This window comes from Galendromus occidentalis, unplaced genomic scaffold (assembly GCF_000255335.2).
Source record: "Galendromus occidentalis unplaced genomic scaffold, Mocc_1.1 scf7180000076383, whole genome shotgun sequence".
In the NCBI taxonomy this organism is placed as follows: domain Eukaryota; kingdom Metazoa; phylum Arthropoda; class Arachnida; order Mesostigmata; family Phytoseiidae; genus Galendromus; species Galendromus occidentalis.
The window spans coordinates 123,494-144,900 of record NW_003804372.1 but is presented as its reverse complement, the minus strand read 5'-3'; the positions used below and the strand labels follow the sequence as shown (position 1 = coordinate 144,900).

Sequence of the window (21,407 nt, the reverse complement as noted above, 5' to 3'; positions counted from 1 at the left end):
GCCCCGTCTATTCATATACATGACAAATCGTGAATTGAAAAGCGGCGATGGGAAAAAGATGGAGCGCGATGTCGAATGGCTTTACCCTGACGCTTGATGATTTCGGCCAAATCTCAGGATTTGAGAAATCCAAGAGGCGCTTTCTGAAAGATTATTACCACCCCGTCATCGCTACACGTCCTGGGAATGAGGAGGAGTGTCGACCTGTCCCGTCGAAGGTGGTACAATGAAATTGGAAGCGAGTTTACTTTATTTCGTGCATTGAGGCAGGTGACTGTCGACTACCCGCCCAGTCAGCTGCTCTTTCGCGATCGGCCGGGTCATTCGATGGATGAGCAGAGCAACGCCGAGCGCTACAATTTTCGTATTAGCGACGCTGCTGTGGCATTCGACCATTAAAGTCCGTAGTGAGTGAGAATCTCTTCGGGTTATCATAGCCGACACATAGAAATCGTCCAGTCTTGCTACACCAACTCATGCCTGATTTCCGCGGGACTAAACGGGTCAGCATTCTACCCGTTCGCGTTCGAGCTCCCCAAGTGATAAAAAACATGAAAAACAGACGATAGAATCGATAGACGATAATCGTGGCGATGGTCATTTTGCGAATTATCTCAAGAGACGTGAACGATCAATAAAAAACTCTGAGCCATGCTCCAGGAGGTGAGGTCCGGGTCGAGCTCATTTAGCAGCGAATATAGAGCGTCTTTCAAATGCTGTTTCGCCTTAGAGTTCCGAACCTCTCACTGAATGACCTTTCTTGACTTTCGTGCTCGGAACGAATCATCCAGCCTTCCAGGGGGATTCGATGGACATCAGCCTTTTCTTCCAAGCATTTCCGCGGGACACGTCTCACGAGCGAGCTTCGGGACCGATCTGTGGTCGGACAGCTGTAGGGTGGGCGCATCGCCTACCGATCGATCACTCGGCTTCTAGATCTTTTGGCAACAGGTTTCGTTGGTACAGAAAACTCGCTTTGGACTTCCACTGATGGTTCCGCTAGAGAATTCGCAGTAGTTCGCTCCGAGTCCAGTCTGAGACTTGGGAGGCTCATGCTTATTTAATCTACCTACATATCTTCATGGAATTCGTAGGATTTTCCTCATCTCGAATATCGTTCGTAAGTCTGCGTTTCGGCAATTTCTTCTACTGCTCATCGTGCACACACATCATCGGAGGAAACCGAGACTCGTAGATCGACTTTCCAACAGCTTCCACTCGCTAAGATGCTTCTATTCGTCGATGGCCCATTGAGCCGCTGGAATTGAATAAGTCGTTTGTGGATGGATCGGAGCTCACACTCAAGAAATCAAGACGTGCTGGGAGTTAGGAGTGTGAAGAGTGTCGTCCAACATCTCAAGATCAAGAACGTGTAGTGCCCCGGTGTTCCTCACCGCGTGAGGAAACCTCATCAGAAAAGAACAATGAGGGAAGAAGAGCTTCCGCAGAGGTGTCAGACTCATAACGCGGTACAAACCACCAACGGCCTGGCACAGATTTTTGAACACGTGTTTTCTCACCGCTTGTTCCAACTGAGCAAACAGGTAGAAACGTAAGAGACGATTGTAGTGTTTTACAAAGCCCCAGATATGAGAGTAAGACCGCTGAAGGATTTAGTCTCAATTTTGGAGCAACTTCGAAGAGAGGGGGGTCAATTGAGTTGAGACTCGCGGTGCTTGTACCGGGAAAAGCTCGACGATTTCGAAACATTCACTAATGCGGATGTTCCTCCTTCTGCAGGGCTATTGCGAGATCTCCGCTGCCGATTTCGACCGATCCCAAGTATGAGCGGCCTGGAGGAAATCGCCGACCTGTCCCGGAGCGATAGCCAAAGTTTCGTTCGAGATCTTCGTACGTAATGGATCACACTCGTCAGTTCCAGGTCGAGGCTTGAATTCCTTGACAAATGGATAATTGGATCTATCTATATTTCTCGTTCGTATCCATCGTTCAGGTCAACGTCCCTGCAGTTGTCATCGCATACAACACATAAACACAAATCTTGTCAGAAAGGAAGGAAGATTTTTTTTAGCTCCGTATCAAACTAGTCAGTTTTGATTCTTGGCAATTTGACGGGGAACGCAGGTGAGGGCTCTCGTTCGGATGAAAGGCTCCCTGATTTGAATAGTCGAATTCTCTGAGAGAATGCAGCCAAATCGTTACTCGCTCGGCTTCACCGAAACAATCGAGTGAGTTTTAAGGAACAATGGGATCGATACAATGAGATCTTCGTCCAGCTGTGTTTTAATTTCGGAATCATCAATGAAATTATTCAGATGCTCCTGCGATGCGTGAATATCGTGAGCTTTGAAAGTACCCAGTGTTCGAAACCAACCGCTCCGACGATCGGATTCCACGTTCTCGCTCCGGCTAAGTTCGATATACACGACTTCACCCTAGTGATTTTCTTCTCGCGTTTCCTCGGCGAACCTCCGCCCGCTATCGAGCGTGCGTACGATCCGTTACACTTCTGAGCGTTCGACCGGAGCTGATTTCTGCTCGATGGAAGCTCCTTGGCGCTCTCGTCCCGAAGCTCGTTATCTAGCGTTTCTCCGCTAAGACTGTCCATCGTTCTGGCCCCTCGCTTTTCTTTTTCGCTACTAATCTTCGTTCTTCATCCCGCAGCGGCGGCGAGCTTCTCGACTGTCTGGCCCACCGACCAACCAAGCGAGCGAGCGAGTGAGCGGCAGGCGAGCAAGCAAGCGAGAAGGTAGGCAGTGAGTCGGGCAAACAGGCGGACATCGTCTCCGTGAGGTTTAATGAACCAGAAATTACCGAAGTCGGTAGAAGCAAAGACTTCGACAGCACGCTGGACGGCGGCGGGCGCATAGATGAATGTTGATGCCAGCTTCGACGCTAGGCTGGCATCGTCGACGCTGTGCCATCGCTCTAGTCAAGTGCAGTGCCCCTCGAAGTGATAGCAGTGGAGACGGGGAGAAGCATCCACGAGCGAGTGAACCGCATTAAACGTTGGCCCTCTTCGATTGGCAGTCCGTCCGTCGGTCGGTCGGTCGGTTGCTCGGTCGCTCACTCGCTCGCTCAGTCGGGCGGGCGCTTGGGCAACGCAACGTCAGTCGCATTAAGCCCCTTCCACGTTCCTCGTTTTCTATCGGCGCAGCATCGGACATCATCTCTCTCGATCTTCTGTCTTCTTATTCGCTTTTCGGCAAGTGTAGACCATTAAGCCGACTGAAGTGCACGGGACTAACTCAAGGGTATACATATATGCCGCGCCAGGGATGGAGTTCCGAAGAGGACGGCGACTGAATTGTCCCGTCTATCCTCTCCTATGAACTCTCGGTCTGAGACCCTGAATTTTCGCGAGAGACACTCATGAATAAAAACGGCTTCCGGGCTTCCGGAAATATCCGCGACAAAGCGCATCGTCATTCTTGAAATTCTTGTTCCTCCGAAATCGATCTCCCAACGCTCGCTCCTTCTCCGTCCCAACGGTCCCCTACCCACCAAGAGCACTCGGCCAAAGAGTTGGCAGGTTCTCCAACATTCCAGATGATTCCCTGGAGCATCCAGCTCCACAGCGTCGCTTCGGATTTACGGCGATTCATTCACAGTCAGTAGTATAATCTCCTAGAACAGGTTTCGTATTTCGAACGCATTTCCAACCAGCGTGAACGGAATCTCGATGTTCCTGTTTTTCAGAACTAATGCAAGTATTTACGATTCACGCGAGAGTTGAGCTGTCACTGCATCTCGGCACGGAATGTTATCCGGCCGCAGAACTCGCCGAAGAATTCTGAAGAGTCCTGCTATCGGAATGAACTGTGTTTTCGAAACGCTCCCGGGACATGTTCTTCGGCGTTCGTTCGGGCTAGATCGACAAATAATTAACTTGGCATCGAGACGGGACGCTCTTCTGTGAAACTCCGTCTTCGGAATAAACGACACAGTCTTGCGTACGATCTTCCTGGAAAGTCCGGGTGAGGAAGGTGAAAATATTCGGGAGAGAGAGAGTCGCCTGGATGGGCTGGAGATAGCTTCCTTCTGTGAACATGTTAGAACAAGGACGAATATTCTTGTCGATTCGTTCAGCGGACGGGAAGGCAGCAGCCTCTAAGTCAAAGTTGGATAACCTAAACAGGAGGAACCACTGATCGGGCCAAGTTCAGCGAAAAACCCTCGCATACCACAAAGACAGACGCATCTCATACAAAGCTTGTTTGTTCGCGTCTGTGTGTGCGTTTCGTGTGTGCATATTCCAAGTATGAGAAATTGCTCGATTCGGGAATTTTGACGCGAAGATAGCGCTCTTGAAGTCTGACACTCCCTGTGTTGTGTTATGTGTCTGTTGAGACAGTTTGGCTCTGCGCCGAAAAGCGGCGGGTCTTCGAACTCGCAGATACCTCGCTCGTTCGTTCGTTCGCTCGCTTTCCTCTTCTTGTTTCGCCGTCTCTATCCCTCGCATGTCTAGTTGTTTCCTTTCATGGATGGCAAGCTGAAGTCATCTGACAGCATCGAAACATTAACATGCTCAGAACGCATTTGCGGCGGCGCGGCGGCGACGAAGACGTTCGCTACCCATGGTAGTTTGTTTTGAGGCTTCGATGGGAATTCGCTTTTTCAATGCACAGGGAATCAGGGATTCTAGCTCCCGAGCGGAGCGGCATCGGGAGGCCCGACAGAGCCCGGAACAGAAAAAAATCGGAAGAGGATTTCGGATGAAATTTATTGATAGGAACTCTCCAAGCGGGTTCCCTCCCGGGAAGCCTCGAGCGAAAATTAAGCAGAGTTCCGGAGAAACCTATTCGGGGCAAGCGAGTCCGATGCTCCGGCATCTCGGAAATAACCTCCTAGATTTTCCCTGCTGGGGGACCACGCGTCTAAACTTGCGCTGGTTTGGGCATCTTCGTCTACCCGTGAGGATTTTCGGACCACAGGGACTACCGTGGCCGGGGCATCCAGGTCAGGGGTTCCAGGTGGTGCGTCGAAAAGAAAAATCTCTTTGTGGGAGGTTTCCCCGAGAGCAGACCGACGGCAATGAGGGAGGAAGGAGGAACAACCTCAATCTATTCTTTCACCTCGGCTTTCAGTTGAGCAGAAAAACCGCCAGACGGATCGGGGTCGGTGTCTCCGCGCAGGACACATCCGAGAAAGAGATACCGGCAGCGAGAACAACGACGAAAGAAAACGAGCTTTTATAATCCTTGTAAAATGAGCTACATGCGGGCAGTGCTCGGTGAAGGAGCCGATTCGAGGTTCCATTCTGGGGCTTCGAAACTCGTAGGCGAGCCACCTCCGAAGCCACCGGCTCCGCTTCAGAGCTTATCGGAGAGCCGAGGAAGAAGTTGAAGAAATTCCTCTGTGGGCCTCAGTCCTGCCCGTGTTTGGAGGCAACCACCGGTGGGACGGGCTCGAGACTCCACTACGGGGAATCTATCACCACCGGGAGGCCTCAAACAGGTCTTCGTTGGACTGAGAAGACATCGACATGTAACATTCTCGTACATGCGGAGCTCTCCATCATTTCGAACGCCACTCACAAGATGAAGCGTGCAGGGCCGGGGATCTACTGCCACGGATCCAACCGAAAATGCGGACGCGAATGTTTTCCTGAAAATTCGCTCAACGACTTACCTTCGGCAGGATTCTAGATACTTTCCATCGGAGAAGACTCGATGAATCAGGCTGAGAGTGCGAATTGTTTTTAACTTTGGTAACCTAGCTTTATGATACGTAGGGATAATTCATCACTCATACAGCTAGATAACCAAAGAAAAGAAGCAACGCTATGTTCTGAGTTCTGTCTCGATGTCGGTGATTGGTTCCGGGCAAGGTCGGTCGTTGACGGGAGTTGAAGGACCTGGAAACGCTCTGAGAGAACTCAACCCAGAATATAAAGCAGTCCGGCAGCGAGGCCAGAGCCCGAGCGCACGGCTCGGTCGGGGTACTTCGAAAGAAGAGGACGATACGACAAGTTTCGGGAGCTCGCGACTCCGAACAGTAGTACGATAGGCGTGAAGACGCGTCTGCGCTGAATATGGGTACACGGCGTGTTCGCGCCATCTTCGTGGCATCTTCGCGTGGGAGCGACCAGAAAGAGAGAAAAAACGAAACACCCGGCCTGTCTGGCGCCTCTAAACCACTTCACGAAGTTTCACGAACGATCCGAAAACGGCTTTCCGAGAATCGAATCGAGTTAGTCAAAATCGCTCTATCGCGCGCGGTGACGTCCCGCCAAAAAGCGCGGAGCTCCTCAACCTCCTCAACCGCAGTCCCAGGTCGGTGTGAAGTGCCGAGTAGTTCCGAGGGGCTGCTCCAGCGACACGGTCACCTTGATGGAAATGATTCAGGCGTCGACGTCTTCCGGCAAGTCATCCCACATCGTCAAAAGCGAGGATAAGTGAAAGACGGCGAATCCGCTGATTCAGAGTCAAAACATCATCTGATACCATTACCGTCAGGAAGCTCTTGAAATCATTGGGCTTGGCTGCTCGTCCGTCGGTCGGTCGGTCAGTCAGTCAGTCCCATTGAATGGATTTCGCCTGCCCCGAGTCGAGTAGGGCAAAGTTTCCATGGAGAGAGCAAACGCCAAGTTTCTCAGTCAGTAGGCGCTGACTACTGCACTTCGAACGACCGAAGACGGCTGGCAGCACTACGGCAACGTCGACCACTGCGGCTACATGGCGAACGAGGAAAGCTGGCGAAGACGAGAGGCCCATGAATCGAGCCCATGCTAGAACCGCTGCTGCCGGGGGCACCACCTCAGATTAGAACGCACCTGCCTACCTGCGACTCCCTTCACTGTCTACCTCACCGACGTCGTTGGAGGGGGAACGACGAACGAGCGGACAGATGAACGGACGGACGGACGAACGAGCGGACGGACTGGGGAAGAACACACCACAAATGCGAGGAGACCGAGCGAGCGACGAACAGCGCTACCAGCCTGGGAGGGGTTTAAAATTGAGCTTCAATTCATAAAATATTCAGGTGGAGTCGTCCTGCGACAAACGATCATCGCAAGCAAACGGCGGGCGGGCGAGCGAGCGACACGAGCTCGACAGGAACGAACAGAGAAACACCAAATAAAATTCGAAGCCGCGGCAACTGGGTCCCCCTGAGCGATTGGGCGCATGACGCCCGACGCACGGAGAGTCCCCCCCCCCCCCACTGCACGGAGCGAGTGCCTAAGGATTGCGCGCTTCTGCTCGCAAACACGCTGTATTGGCTCGGCATGCGCCTGACAGTTTTGCGCAGAATCGAACTCTGCGCCCATCCGGCTGCTCAGCAGTTCCACTGGGGCTTGCGTCAAGTGTGACGTCTCGCTCTCAGCCGTTTTCGACACAGTCGGTGCCGTCGCGGATTTTTCTGCCGCTCCGTGCGAGGAAGCTAGCAAGGAAGCAATTCACTGCCCGATGAATCGACACACACATCGCGCTGGCAGAGACGGCGCGTACTTCCAAGTGGGAACGAACGTAGACCCTGCTCCGTCGGTGAACGGTCGGACGGTCGGTCGGTCGGACCGATGGATGGACGAGCGAACGACCGACCGACAGATAAAAGCCGAGTCCTTGGAGGAAGTCCAAGTTGAATACAAATGAGCGGCAGCGGCCACCGCATGGCATGTTGACGCCATCACAGAAACCGTCAAGGATTTCGCGACCAAATCCGCCTGCTTGCCTCTTCGTCCGCTCGCTTGCTCATCGCCGTCGTCGGTCTACGGCCGAAGCATGACGGCTACGAGCGATGGAATCGAATATTCCCAATTTCGCTCAGCCACTCAGGGGGGGAGGAATAGGCTGACATCGGTCGATTCGAGGAAATTCCGCAATTCCCTCCTCTGACGGGGGGAAATCTGTTGATTCCCTTCGGATCGGAAATCGCCTCACCAGCGACGACGACGCTCAGAAGACACAGAAATTCAGTCTCAGGCTTTGAGTGAAAGCGGCGACGAAGAGAAACGGTCGCGATAAACAACGAAACCGGCCCGAGACGCTTGGTCGGTAGGACAGGTGACGTGATTCAGTCTAACCGGCTCGAACCGGAGACGCGGCTCGCAGCGAAGGCACGCTCAGCAAGAGCAATCAGAGACCGGCTGGGGAAAACTAGACCGTTGGAAAGGGGAGCAAAGAAGGGAACCAAGAGTAGAATGCAAGGATTCACGAGCGTAGACGGGTAGATGATAGAGGATGCAAGCGTTCGGAGGAGGGGTAACTTGTTAGCAAAGCAGCACCACATCACAGAGTGTTTTTCTCTTTTTTAAGCAAAGACGCAAGCAGAGAGCTATGTAAGCAACCGAAGTCTCACTCGTGCACCGGACAATCCAGTTCGGAAAGAAGTCACATCTTCTGGCTCACAGGTTGGTTCTTCGCTCGGTAGACCTCGCTCAGTCGGTCGACTGCGTGCTTCCGTCGGGTGTGCGCTCCTTACTTCGGCGGGTGGTTTGGAGGTCAAGAGACGTTGGCGTCAAATGCATCAGCCAACGAAACAGCGACCGTCTTCGAAGTGAGGACCGATCCCCTTTCTCAAAAACCCTTGCTCGATCTTTGAAGCGATGGAGCGCTGAGGTATGCGACTTCACGAGGGTATGCGGCGACTCACGATCCTCCGCCAACAGTTCCGTGGCTTCCCCAAACCCCGAAAAGCCGCTCGACGCTTTCCTCCGGACCGTCATCTCCCGCGGCTCGTCCGTGTTGCTCACGCAAGGTCCGCGACGTTTTCCTCTGAAACGAGACCGGGAACCGAAAGATTCCTCCGGAAAGCCGAGCGGCTCGTATCCGACGTGACGTATCCAGAAGGTGCACTGCACCCGGAGCTCGCCTCTTTTTTTTAGCCATTGTGATGACATCGTGGAGGTTAGTCATCCGAACACGGTGGATGGATACCTTTCGACTCGATTCACCACCTTTCCGAAGAGGCGCCCATCACGGATCCAGGTCGAAGGACGTCGTGATCGACCTGGCGTGATTCAGCTCCGGGGATCTCCTCCTGGAAATCGTGCGGAAACCGAATACTGTACCGAGCGTTGGGACATCGATGCGAGCGAGCCCCTCCGATCAGCAATCAGTTCATTTTCTAGATGGATTGTTCGTCGAAGTGAGAGCTAAGCGAGACAACGCTCCGGAACTTCTCCGGGGAACGTCTTCTGCTGTTTAACAGACACGGGAGTCGTCAAGCGTAAGCGTTGCCGATGCGATGGAGACTCTGAATGGCCTTGAACTGAGCCTCGTCATTGTTTAGCTTCCCCGTACGGATGGGCGGAATCGACACTGATACGTTCAGTACTTGGGCCGAAACAGCACGCAAAAGATCTATCTTCGATCGGCGCATCCTGAATTCGATTTTTTTCATTATTGCTAATTTTTTAACCGGCAGTGACTCGATGAAGTCTCCCTCATGGGCTTCTTGGGGGCATAGCGCTCAGGCTAGGCGGAACGAGGAGATCCTTATCATTTTTCGTATCTTCCAATCGATATTTGAGCATCGCCGAAACTGGGACTCACGCCATGGAATCGACAGAGATGTCTTGTTGAAGGGATCGCTCGATCGAAGACGATGACGTTCATAGTCGAATTCACGAGAACATCTTCTCCTTGTTCGATCGATCCGACGAGGAACATCCTTTGGATTCTGGTCACGAGAAGCTTTCTTCCGATGTCGATTCTCAAGACGACACAGATAATAATAATCGTTCGACCTTGTTCAACCTTCACAGTATACGGCCACCATTCGGAATCCTGCTCCGCTTCGATTGATTCGAACATTGATCTTGCTTTGACGAAGTGAATAAAAATTCAGTTTCGCATTTCTTTCAATCTTGTACGAATCTTCGCTCATGGTCCTCCGGTTGGAGTTTCCTTCCTTCTCCTCGGGAATGAAGAGCGGACGATGCTCTCAGAAATTGAATTACAGCCCGCTTCGGGAATCTACGTGGCGGTCGAAACTGCTCAGGGGAGAAGAGCAGAAGATGAAGTTCCAGGCGAACATCATTTGTCAAGCTCCGATGGAATTATTGCAGAATGCTGGACCGGTTCAAGTTCTTGAGTTCTGAATCGAAAAATGGAAAGCGTCTTCTTCTGATCGAAGTTTGCCGTCGCACCGTCTCCGAAACTGAAGACGCCCCGGGCGGGCGAAGTTTCCTCCGAGCGCTCCGCTTCTTCATCGATGCTGCTGAGAGTAGCGCCGTATTGACTCGAAACCTGTTTCGATATCGGCGAAAAACGTTCCGCTCGCGCTGGGGACTCTCTCGAGCGACCGCTTTCGAATCCCTCCGTCTCAAGAAAAACGGCCACGGCGGACCGACCACGAGCGAAGCAGATAATGAACATAACTCACTTTTGAAATTATTACAACATATTCTGCCTCAGGACTCAGTGAGTCTTCGAATGGATTAGCACCCGAATGTCCACGGCCGTTGCGAGGGAAAGTTATTCGCCAATGATTGGATTCGCTCACTCTGCTGAGAATTTCAGCGGATGTCAGGTACCCGTCCGACGCTCTCGGGGATACAGCAGGAGACGCTTCCATCTAGAATCTCGAGCCCATCAGCCGGGACTCTTTTGGGAGACAACTCGCAGTAACTCCGCGGTGTCTGTTGCAAGAATATTCATCTGAATCCTCATCTTCTGGTCGGTTCCCGGAGAGCCGACGCTCGAGGCGACTGATCGGCGCCACAGAAAAGCGCACGTAGCCCAGCAGACTCCATACACCTCTCTAGCCTAGAGAAGCATGAAATGGGTTGGGAATTGAAGATTACCGTGTTATTACTGTCATTTCTGCAGTGACGGAACAACACGGCTTCCAGAAAAGACAAAGCAAGGATGAAATAATCCCGGTGACGCGAGATCCGCAATTATTCGTTATGAAGCGAATCAAGTCAGAAGTGTCGCACTATCATGTCGTCAATCAGGGAATCGTCTCAGATGGCGAGGTTCAAGGAGCCGGGATCTCGATACCATCCCCCTCCGGAGCTCGATTCCTTCTCTTCCAGAGCTGGAGCTTGAATTCGGGATCTTACTCTGACGTTGGGCCATTGATGATGATGCGATCGACTGAGGGTCGAAGTACGTTTTCGAATCGTCGTCCTGAGGTCTCTGATGGATTCCAATTACCAGCTCCATTGATTCTGAATCAGGGTCTACTCCTTCTCCGACCGTGCGAGGGAGCTAGACGTAAGTAGAAGGCAGGTGTCCAGAAGAAGCGGAATTGTCAGTTCTCCCGGCTCAGATCGGGCGGAGCTACGCTCTCCGATTAAGTAGGTAGTTCGGTTTTCTAAAAATCGAGCTCCCGTCGAAGGCTCAGTTTTATATTTATTCGGTTCGCTTATTCGTTTACTAGGGCGTATTCGCATCACATGATCAGGAAGATGAACCCACGACGGTAAATGTAGCCGCGAACAACGGCTGAGCATACACTGTTGAAGAATGGAAAACACGGTGCTGAATTAGATGTAAAGCAACAAGCACCGTTGATGAGGAGGTTCTCCCGGCATTTGTTATCTCATCTAGAGTATCTAAGACAGTCTTCCTAAGGATTACTATCATTCCCTGTTCTCTTTTCAAAACGAAGCTAATCGGAGTGGGGTGCGAAACATCGACACCACCGTTGAAACACGTTCGTCCTCTTCGGTGCGAAACATCGACTATCGAGGCTCGTATGAGAAAGTCTCAATCAACATATCGAACAATCCCACAGGATAGATGCCCAGCATCCCAGTGAGAGTTCTCTCAGCGTCTCAATGGTCCACCCAGGACCCATCGGAGCCATGACTATTATCCTTGACTAAAAGTATTTACACCTTCGTTGACAGTTCGAGCTGTCGCAACTCAGTTAAACGCACGCACTTCATTCTCGCATTCCCAAATCGCTCACTCACTCACTCAGTTCTTGCACGCGAAGCCTTCGGCGACTTCGCAAGAGGAGATTCACACTAGAGCGCTAGCTGCCCAGCCCCCCGTCGCAGCCTCGCCTATCTATTGACTTAGCTCTGACAATGAGATTTTCCTTCAAAACTGAGGCTCTTCGTCCATGTCCTTGACTAGAATTTGAGGACTTTGCCGTGCAGACTTTTCGCTGTCATCATCATCATGGTCACCGACGCTCCGACCTTCGAGAATGGCTTCGATTTCGTGATGACTCTTGTTCGCTGTTTCCGGAATGCAGAACGCGACAAACAGGAAAGCCGTCAAACACCATGCCGAATACATGAAGAACACGAAGTGCGAACTCAGAGCCTGAACCAAGTCGTCGTAGGTTTTGATGAGGAGGAAGAACGAAGCCCAATTCGTCGACGTCGCCAGAGATGAAATCAGACCCGACACCTTGGTGGGTGCGATTTCCGCGACCACAAGCCACGGCAAAGGTCCGAAACCAATCGAGAAACCGATGACCGCCACTACGCAACACAGAACGGGCAGCCACGACAGCGACGTTTCCTTGTACTGACTGAACGCGAAGCCCGCTAAAGACAAGCTCATGAGGAGCGCCGAGAACATCAGTGGAATCCGGCGGCCGAGGTTGTTGGTGATTTTCGAAGCGATGGCGTTCAGCGCAACTTGAGTCCCTTGCAGCATGATCGTACAGTAGACAGGGTTGAGGGACGGTGCGGCGTCCCGCATGATCGGGACCGCGTACATCATGATGGCGTTGATCCCGGAAAATTGCTGGAACAGCATCAAACTCATCGCTATTCCTGCAGCTTTGAGCGTCGATTTGCGGAACAGATCCCGGACCGACAGAGCGCTATGGAGGTCTTCCTGAGTTCCTTTCATGATGAGAATTTCCAAGTGCGCGTCAGAATTACTGCCGTGCAGCGCGCTCATCGCTTCGATCGCCTTGTCGACCCTGTAGAGAGAGAAGAGATCTTCAGGTCGATACGCATTATCTTTGACGTGCTTCGGGCCAAATCCCACGACTGTCGAATTCGAGCAGTCGGGAACTTAATATATCGAAGCTCTCCGGGGATAGAACACAAGATACTGACCTTCCTTTGGAAACGAGAAGTTTCGGGGAGCGGGGCATGAACAGGAGCAGGAGCCCCATGCAGGCTGGCAGACAGGCGCTGCAAAGCGCCAGACCGCGCCATTCGAATAAGAAGCCGCCAATTATGCCGCAGAAGAGAATACCTGGAAACGGGATGTTTAGTACTTATTTAGTACGTTCCCGTTTGTAACATGATCGAACTTGATGCTCGGGTGGGGCTAGTTCGAAAGCAGGGACATGGATCGAGCGAGGGGAATCCTCACGTCAAGTAATCTAGAATCCAGACAGCCTAGCATTTTTTTGGAAGATCGATCGATCAATCTGAATGAGAGGACTTTCAGTTCCATTATAATTTGCTTCTCGAGCATATCCCCGAGTCTCGCTCGCCTCATCAATCGATGGGGTGTTTGCGCGCGATTAATGACGAAATATTTACCGCCAGATATGATGCCACCGAAGAGTCCTCCTAGGAGACCACGCTTCTCTTTCGACGAGATTTCTACGATGTACACTGGTCCAGCAACGCAAATCATTCCAGTACAGAAACCTGTCAGAACCCTTCCTGTGAAGAGTTCGAGCGTCGATCTCGCGAACGCGATCACGAGCCATCCGATCGAAAAAGGTATGCAAGCGGTCAGCAGGGTGATTCGACGCCCTATCGAGCTAGCGAGAGGAGCTGTAAAGGAAAAGATTGACTCATTTACAATAATTGGTCGCAGGGCGGGAAAGCCTAAAGCGTCTGAGACCTCATCCATGCCTCGAAAACGTCAAATACGATCGAGCGTGACGTCACGGCCGCCGGACTATCCATGACGAGCCGCAAAAAAAAAACTGTTGACGGAACTTTCCGAAAGAAGAAGCATCCGAGTCCAGTGTGACCGGAGACACCTACGGCGACTTCGAATGAAAATCGACTCTTTGTTTTCGTCTAGTTCATCGAATCTAGTCTAGACGTGTTCATGTCCCGATGACGTCGGTCTGTTTTAGAACATACCACAATAGTTTGTGTAATTCGAGTCGGTGTCTGGGACATTCGATCTGTGGGCTAATCGACCCGGCAACAACTGAATCCTTTGTTCTCGGTTTTCAGACCAGAATGTTCTTTCGTCGGATGGAAATTTCCGATGCCTCGCTCAGGAAGTCGCGCCGCGGCTCGACCTTCGGTCTTCCTTCGATCTCGAAGTCCGGGACTCACCTGCCATGAACGCGCCGGGAAGAGCTGCCAGGGCCATCAGACTATTGAACCAGGCGACGTTGTCCGAGTCCCGCATGGCCTCAGCCACTATCGAGTTCGAGTCCGCCATCGACGAGATTGCCATGGAGGGGTATCCGACAACGGTGCCAATAGCCAGCGCACCCACGAATACCGAAAAGGCCGCCGGGTACATGAGTTTGACACCGGGTCTGATTATCAAGCCGGCGGGCGAAGGCGGAGCATCCTTCGAGTTCACAGGGTTTTCCGGTATGTGGAGATAGCACCTGGAAGCATGGAAAGATTTTGCTTTGGGGCTAATCAGATGATAAGATAAACTCGCAGCATCAAACTAATCTGTTCATGAGATGGAGTCCGCGTTTCTATTTCCGGACGAGTAGTTCTATGTTTGGAATATGTTTACAACGGTATATAGGACAAGAGCGGAAGGCGCCGTTCTGGGGCTCAATCCGGTGCCGAGTCCACAGCGGTCTGATAAGAAGCTCTGCCTCGAGTTTTTCCGACCGATGAATCTCGAATTCGGAAAAACACGAAATATCCCCAAGTAATGAACAGGGTCAATGCCATATAGCGGATATGTACGTATTGGGGCTGGAGTCTCCCCCGGATCTTAACAAGTCTGGGAGAATTCATCGACTGAGGTGGACGAGGGTCCGACACCTCGTTGCTCGGGCGGGCAATTCCTCCTTCTTTCTCGGTGAGCGGCTTCGATCACAGATCCCGGAAGCGAGCGGCGCAGGGCATGTTTTCCCTGATTTTTTCAGAGTTATTCCCGGGACCGTGAAAATGATTCAACTCACCCTCCGTGCGTGTTCAGTTTCGGACGTCCGTCGGCGACCGTCATTTTCGGAGTTGGATGAAGTCCCGTTCACCGTATTCCTATCGGATGCCCTCCGGCGTTGCTGTCCCGTCAGGATATCTATGCGGTCGTGCTGACGATCGATCTTCACGATCGAACAGGTGTCTTAGAAGGCCGAACCGGGGTACAAGATCAAGGACCCGTTCTGAACTTCGCTCTCCACTTTGCACTTGAAGCGAAGATGAGCTCTTCGGAGGAAGAGATCTGAGTCCTTGGCTCTAATGGGAGTGCGTGGAGCGACGACACGATGTGATGGCCAAGAGATTGACAGCTGTCTTTATATGTGGCCAGACTAGCGTCGTTCTGGCGGTCTTTGTCGATCCACGAGGATACTCATGTCTGGCGAGGAGGTTGTGAGAGCACGGTCGGGGTGAACGGAGTTACAACTGAGCGCATCTGCATGTTACGCCGCTTGACAACTGCTACAATCAGCAGCCAGTTGGCTGCAGTCGACTCGAATTGCTCAAAGCCAGGAGCTCGCAGCCTCCTGGCGCCACTAGCTGCTATCGGCCTTCGGAAAAATTCCATTCATTATCCTTGCCTTCATCACTGCCACCGCCGCCGGCGCGGCGGCGTAACCATCTTCTGTGAGTGGCCGCGCGAAGTTGAGGCGCCACTCCGTTTTGCGCCACTCTTTATCCAGACGCCGGCGACAACCGGCGTCGACGGCGATCATCGACGACAACGATATTGACGTCCGAGACCATCAGTGAATTACGCCTTAGACCTTCAATAGCGGCTCACATGTGCTGATTATTATTCATCGTCTCTCTTTCCGGATGAATGGCCTGAACCCGGGTCTCTCCGATCCGGGACGCATCGAGGGGAACGGGTTCGCTCTCCTCGACTTCCTTACATAATCGCTAGGAATCGACGTCTTCCGCACAATCACTCGCGAATATGCCGGAGCTCGGCTGGCCTGCAGGGCAACCAGGAGATACAGATCTCGATCTCGTAGGTCTCCGAATCTCGCGATTCTGGACCACGAAAACATACGTGTATGGAACGCCGCTAGAACAGATTGCGAAGGCTACGAGCGCCGCCGTTAACCTCGACCCGCGGAGGATAAGACATCAAAGGGATGTCACCAATATCTGATGCAGAACTTCCCACTGATTCGGTCCCAGGGTTTCACGTTTCTGATCATATCGCTAATTCTTATCGATAATGAATAATGGTGATCTGTATCCGTTTATTCACATTCGTTCGAACAGAAAGTTCGAGACTCCCGTCGTCTCGGATTACAACGATACGATGTCGAGGCATCGCGAAGTGCTCTCGGACGTCACCGAACGGCGCGGCGTCTGTGACGTGGCTAACGCCGAATTCGTCTTTGACGTGACACTCTCGCCGGTTTCGTGGTCTTCCGTGATCAATTAAGATCCTTAGTATTTCACAGCTGTCCCTCCACGATCGTCAGGAGTCATCGAGGGAATCGAGGGATGCATCGATCGATCGGTCGATCGATCGATCGGAAACGATCAGGGAGCTCTCGATGAAAGTGAATCATGTTCGACAATGCTGAGTGAGTTCGCGCAATTTTTTTTCTCCCTCCCCGCACTCGAATGAGATCGGAGAAAGAAAAATAATTAACCTGAGAGGTGATGGAGATTAGAGGGCAGATCGTGCCCCTGTGATATCTTGTCACAGCTCGTGCCTCATCCCAAACGCAATAATGAGCGACTATCGCGCCGCGAATGAGAAACTTATCGTGATTAGGTACGAGTCGATATGATTGAGGGGAGTCGAATGAGCGCGGCACTTTGATTGGTCATCAACCTCTACGAACCTGGAACATCGCACGAACCGGCAATGTGATACACAGAGAGAGGCCTTGAGAGGTGGAATGTTTTGAAAAACGATCCTCTCTTCTTATGAAATAGCCTACCTGCCCTATCACCATGGGGAACCCTCAGCCAAAGTCGTCGGCAGGGTCGACCGTGCCACGAGCGGAGCGAGGAATTCCGCAGAGTTAATTGACGAATAAGGGAAGAATCAATCGCAAAGTAGATTGCTGAGCCTAGGACAGTTTCCCGGGAGTCTAATTCACACCGATCCGAGCTCCTCCGGGTTCCGCAACGTTGCCGGAACCTCCGCGAAACTTCCGTCCAGACGTTCAGATCGGTCGAAATGTTCTCGATTCGATCGGACGGTGAAGTCCTCAAATTCAGGGAATAGCGACCTGATAATATCAATGCTCGCTCGTAGTTTTCCATCTCGACAAGGCGTATAGCAACGCTCTTATTCATGATGATGCCGGAAGTGTTCTATTATTCCTGGAGTGTAACAACAAGTGGCTTCTCATCCTACTCGGGATGCACTCTCGAATACGAAAGACCTTTTTCGGGACAAGCGACACGAAGGGACTCCGGAAGGTCGATGTACCCGACTCATTCCATGATTCGAGGATTTCTCGAAAGGCTTTCATGGAAGTCGCGGACGCTCCGGGGGTCGTTCGGGACATCGAGATGAATGCGGCGTATGCCGACAATCGAAAGGCGGAGTGCCGGCGATGCGGCTCATGGGGACCGCTGTTTTCATCTCGTGAATACTTGTGAAGGACACGTCAATCTCGAAACGATCACCATCCAGTTCGAGCCTGATCTCTGGCGTCAGCGACGTTCTGGGCTCGATTCTACTAGTGCACGGCTTGGTTCGCTTCAAACGGTCTCCCGTAGCTCGAGAGTCCGACGCTACAACTGTTGTTCCGGTGTAATCAACGCTGTGTTGAGAAGAACACGAAAGAAAGCCGACAATTGCAAAGCTCAACGGATATGACAGAGACGATACGCCACATTGACGTTAAGATGATTTATTGTTCCTGTCTATCCTAGACTATCCAAAGAGAACTCGGACATTGGTGTAGGTCTGCAGCTGGCTGAGATCGTGCAATGTGTAACTCGATAGCGTGTGGGGTGACTGGCTGCTGCTCGGTGTCGTCCACGTGCCTCTCCGCAGCTTGACAGCATGTGCAAAAGGGCCGCATCGAGGACAAACGTCGGAGGAAGAAAACGTAGCTCGTTCCGACAGTGTTCCGGAACGATTGGCGGCCCAAGAGGAAGAAATAGAGAGAGATGCCTACGCCAGTGACGAGAACCATTCTGAGTGAGTATATCCGACCACGCACGGACTCAATCGGTGACTTCACTCGGACAACGGTAACTCGTGAGAAGAATGCCAGCCAAGGACTTCTATGCCGGCTTCCGTTCGTTTCGGTAACAACGAGCATTGATTGAAGAGGTGATCGCCGTGTTTGACATGGTACCGACCTCATGGGGGAAAATATTTCGGGAACGGGGCTCTTGGCAACTATGGCCAGCCCTCAATTCTTGAGCAGGGCGCTTTCTACAGTCTGAGTGCTTGCGGTCAGAGCCTAATCCTTTCGTTTCGTTGTGGCCGATGTCCAGTTGACATCAAGGAGTTATCGGACTCCTCGAGACGACGGTTGGGAGCGTGAATGTATCAAAGTTCGAAAGGATCTATGAGGGTGGAAAACATAAGGAAAGCGTTCTCTGAGCAAATCGGTCGGAGGTCGAGAAGAGCAAAGGAGCTTCCTTCCTACCCTCGATCCACTGGGATTTCCCCGGTCCATTCCGTGACATCAGGACTTCTCTCGTGGAGATACAAGACTCTCTAGAGACAGGGACCGCGCGGGGATATTCTCGCTTTCCGGGCGACTTGCGAATCTTCTGACCATTATCGGCATCAGACCGGACTTCTACGATGCGATGTATGGAATGAATTCTCTGGATACGCCGTTCGATGAGACGGAACACGGAACTCCGACTCGATCTCTTTTTTCGCCACTCATGCCGGACCGATCGATGTTTCTAGACAATCGACGGAATGATTCTCGAGCTATACGAAATATAGTTATCGGCAGAGTAGTTCACGCAATCCCTCGGTCGAGGAGTCGAGGGACGATAGCCTCTTCCGCGCCCAGTGTTCGCCAACTCTGAGCAGGCAAAGATCACAGGCACCAGCCGATGTTTTTCTAAACAAAGAACGCACGTGAAGCTCCCTCCACGAGTGCAGCGCGGAAAAGAGTCGTCGGAGTCCCTTTGCCTGATATCCCCTCGTACGAATAGCGGTCCCGTCCACTGCGTTGGCGTGATTATAGCCATTGGGCGAACCCAAGGTATCCTAAGATCCGACACAATGATGAGATTAGCGATAGAGAATTCGCGACCAATCTGTTTCTCCGGAGATTCCCAGGGGAAAAATCCTCCGACTACTCCAAGGAATATCCTGTTCGGGTACCATCAGTGGATGGGAATTCGCAACGGCTCCTATTCCTGATCTGACGGTCATGTCGTTCCTTCGCAGATGGTGGTCTTCAGTTGTGATGCTTGTGGGGAATCACTCCGGAAGAAAGACGTCCAGAAACACTATCAATTCAATTGCCGTCGCTGCGAAAGCCTCACGTGTGTAGATTGTAAGAAACAGTTCTGGGGCGATGAATATAACGCTCACACGCAATGCGTAACGGACGAAGACTTCAAATACGGGCTCGTGGGCGAGCACAAGTGCGATAAGGGTGCGTTTTCGGTTCCTAGTATGTTGAATATTGTGCAGCCTTGCATGCACAGCCGCGAACTCAATTAACTTTTCACTCACTCGCAGGACAAAAAAAACAGGACTTGTGGATTTCGAACATAGACGACCTGCTCGCGGACCGCGGCACTGATAAACGATTTACGCCCGTTTTCATCGAAATGCGGAAATTCGAGAACGTCCCCCGTAAGAAGAAACCGTTTCTGAACTGGAGCAAGTGCACGATGAAGCGATTTCCTTACAAAGTTGTAGAGGAGGCTTTCGATTTATTGGTGAGCTTCAGTATGATCGATTCCAGTTGATGCGTTCAAGGGTCCATCATCCATGGCGGAAGAGGCATCGGGAGATTCTCCTGCTCGGCCACTCACTTCCGATGGATTCGCTCCGTGATATTTTTTTTCACACGTGCTCTTCGTAGAGATTGTACTTCACCTGTACGCGTTTTATTTCCAGCTGGAGAGCCACGCGAAGAAATTAAAGGCTCTTAACGACGCTCCTAATGGAAACAATTCGAAGGGTGGCAAGGATTCTACCACGCCTCTGGCCGCTGAAAACGGTAAATCATCCGCGAGGGGCGATGAAGAGACCAATGTGACCTCGAAAGCGAAGAAGAAGCGCATGGCTTCGGAGAATGAAGAAGATGTAGATGAGCCGCGGCCAAAGAAGAAGAAGAAGAAACTCGAGGTAAATAAGAACCCAACTATACAAGCCCTGACTTTAGTACCTCTGACTGAGGAATCGGACGTATCCCTTCTAATCATCGGAACAATGAGCCTTGCATCGGAAAGTCTTGCATGCGGAGCTCCCTTCCGGGCGACATACCTGATTCATACAATCGACCCCGGAGTCGCAAATCATTTGAAATTATCGGCAGCAAATTGGAAACAAATGAAAGGACATCATCTTCTTCTTCTTCTTAGAAGGAAACATCTGAAGAGTTGCAACAAGACACGGTGATCTCAGAAGGAGCCGTCGAGAAGAGAAATAAGAAGTTCAAGCTTGAAAAAAGCGTCGCGAGAGTTCTCCTGGAGAAAAACGGCGCAATCAAAATGAAGAAACTCATCAGAAAGGTTCGGGAACCTCTTAGATGTCAGCATCAGCTGCGTAACCATATTTTCTGCGGACTAGTTTTACATTCTTCCTTCCAACGATCTCATCGACTATCAGGCTATTGGACGGGATCCCTAGATATCCCATAAAAAGAGAATCATTAACGCTCCAGGTGACAGCTCTGTACACAGAGTATTGCGAAGAGAACGGGCATTCGAAGGCTTGGGACGTCGATGAAATCTCGAGCAGAGTCGAGAAACTCCTCTCGAAGAACGAGTGTTTCCAGAGCACCGACGGATGTGTACAGCTAACAGAGAGTGGCATCGCCAAGTTCTCTGCAGGGAGAGTCGCGCCGAGCGCCTAGATGTCGCTCAATGATGATTACGTTTGTGTAAAAATAGATAGGTTCGCTTAGGATGCTCCGTTGTATAAATAATTTACCTGGACGGGAGCATATAATCTTGACGATAGGTATCTTTCGAACTGGAAACCGATGATTCGAATACTCCGTGTTGGGTATGAATAAAAAGTGGAGAGCACGTTTTTGTGTTTAGATGAGGTGGCTCTTTTTCACCGGCTCAGCTCGCATTCGATCTACGGGTCTCCTGTGGAAGAGTCAAGCGCCTCTTGGCTAGTTCGACGTGGATTCTTGATAGGAATGCGATCGAGAGGACGCTGCATTATTATCAAATGATTGCGCGACGTAGACTCCCAAGAGGAGAAGCTCCTACGAGACCTTACCGCCGACGGAGCCGTGTTGTCGACTCGAGCGCCGATTGCCGGGAATAGATC

The 21,407-nt window shown here is 51.7% G+C and overlaps 2 protein-coding genes across 2 annotated transcripts; one reads left to right on the top strand and one right to left on the bottom strand.

The window, feature by feature from the left end:
* Positions 1 to 11,263: 11,263 nt before the first annotated feature.
* Positions 11,264 to 15,262, bottom strand: LOC100901758 (facilitated trehalose transporter Tret1-2 homolog). Its single transcript, XM_003739074.3, has 5 exons — positions 14,953 to 15,262; positions 14,135 to 14,418; positions 13,376 to 13,615; positions 12,941 to 13,082; positions 11,264 to 12,801 (listed from the first exon to the last, which is right to left on the bottom strand). Exons 1-5 carry the CDS (start codon positions 14,994 to 14,996, stop codon positions 11,964 to 11,966), a joined length of 1,548 nt encoding a protein of 515 aa, XP_003739122.1. The 5' UTR covers positions 14,997 to 15,262; the 3' UTR covers positions 11,264 to 11,963.
* Positions 15,263 to 19,038: 3,776 nt separating this feature from the next.
* On the top strand, positions 19,039 to 20,979 carry LOC100901618 (cell growth-regulating nucleolar protein). The gene is made up of 6 exons (XM_003739073.3): positions 19,039 to 19,149; positions 19,338 to 19,548; positions 19,635 to 19,837; positions 20,019 to 20,249; positions 20,486 to 20,635; positions 20,788 to 20,979. Exons 2-6 carry the CDS (start codon positions 19,338 to 19,340, stop codon positions 20,977 to 20,979), a joined length of 987 nt encoding a protein of 328 aa, XP_003739121.1. The 5' UTR covers positions 19,039 to 19,149.
* Positions 20,980 to 21,407: the final 428 nt, after the last annotated feature.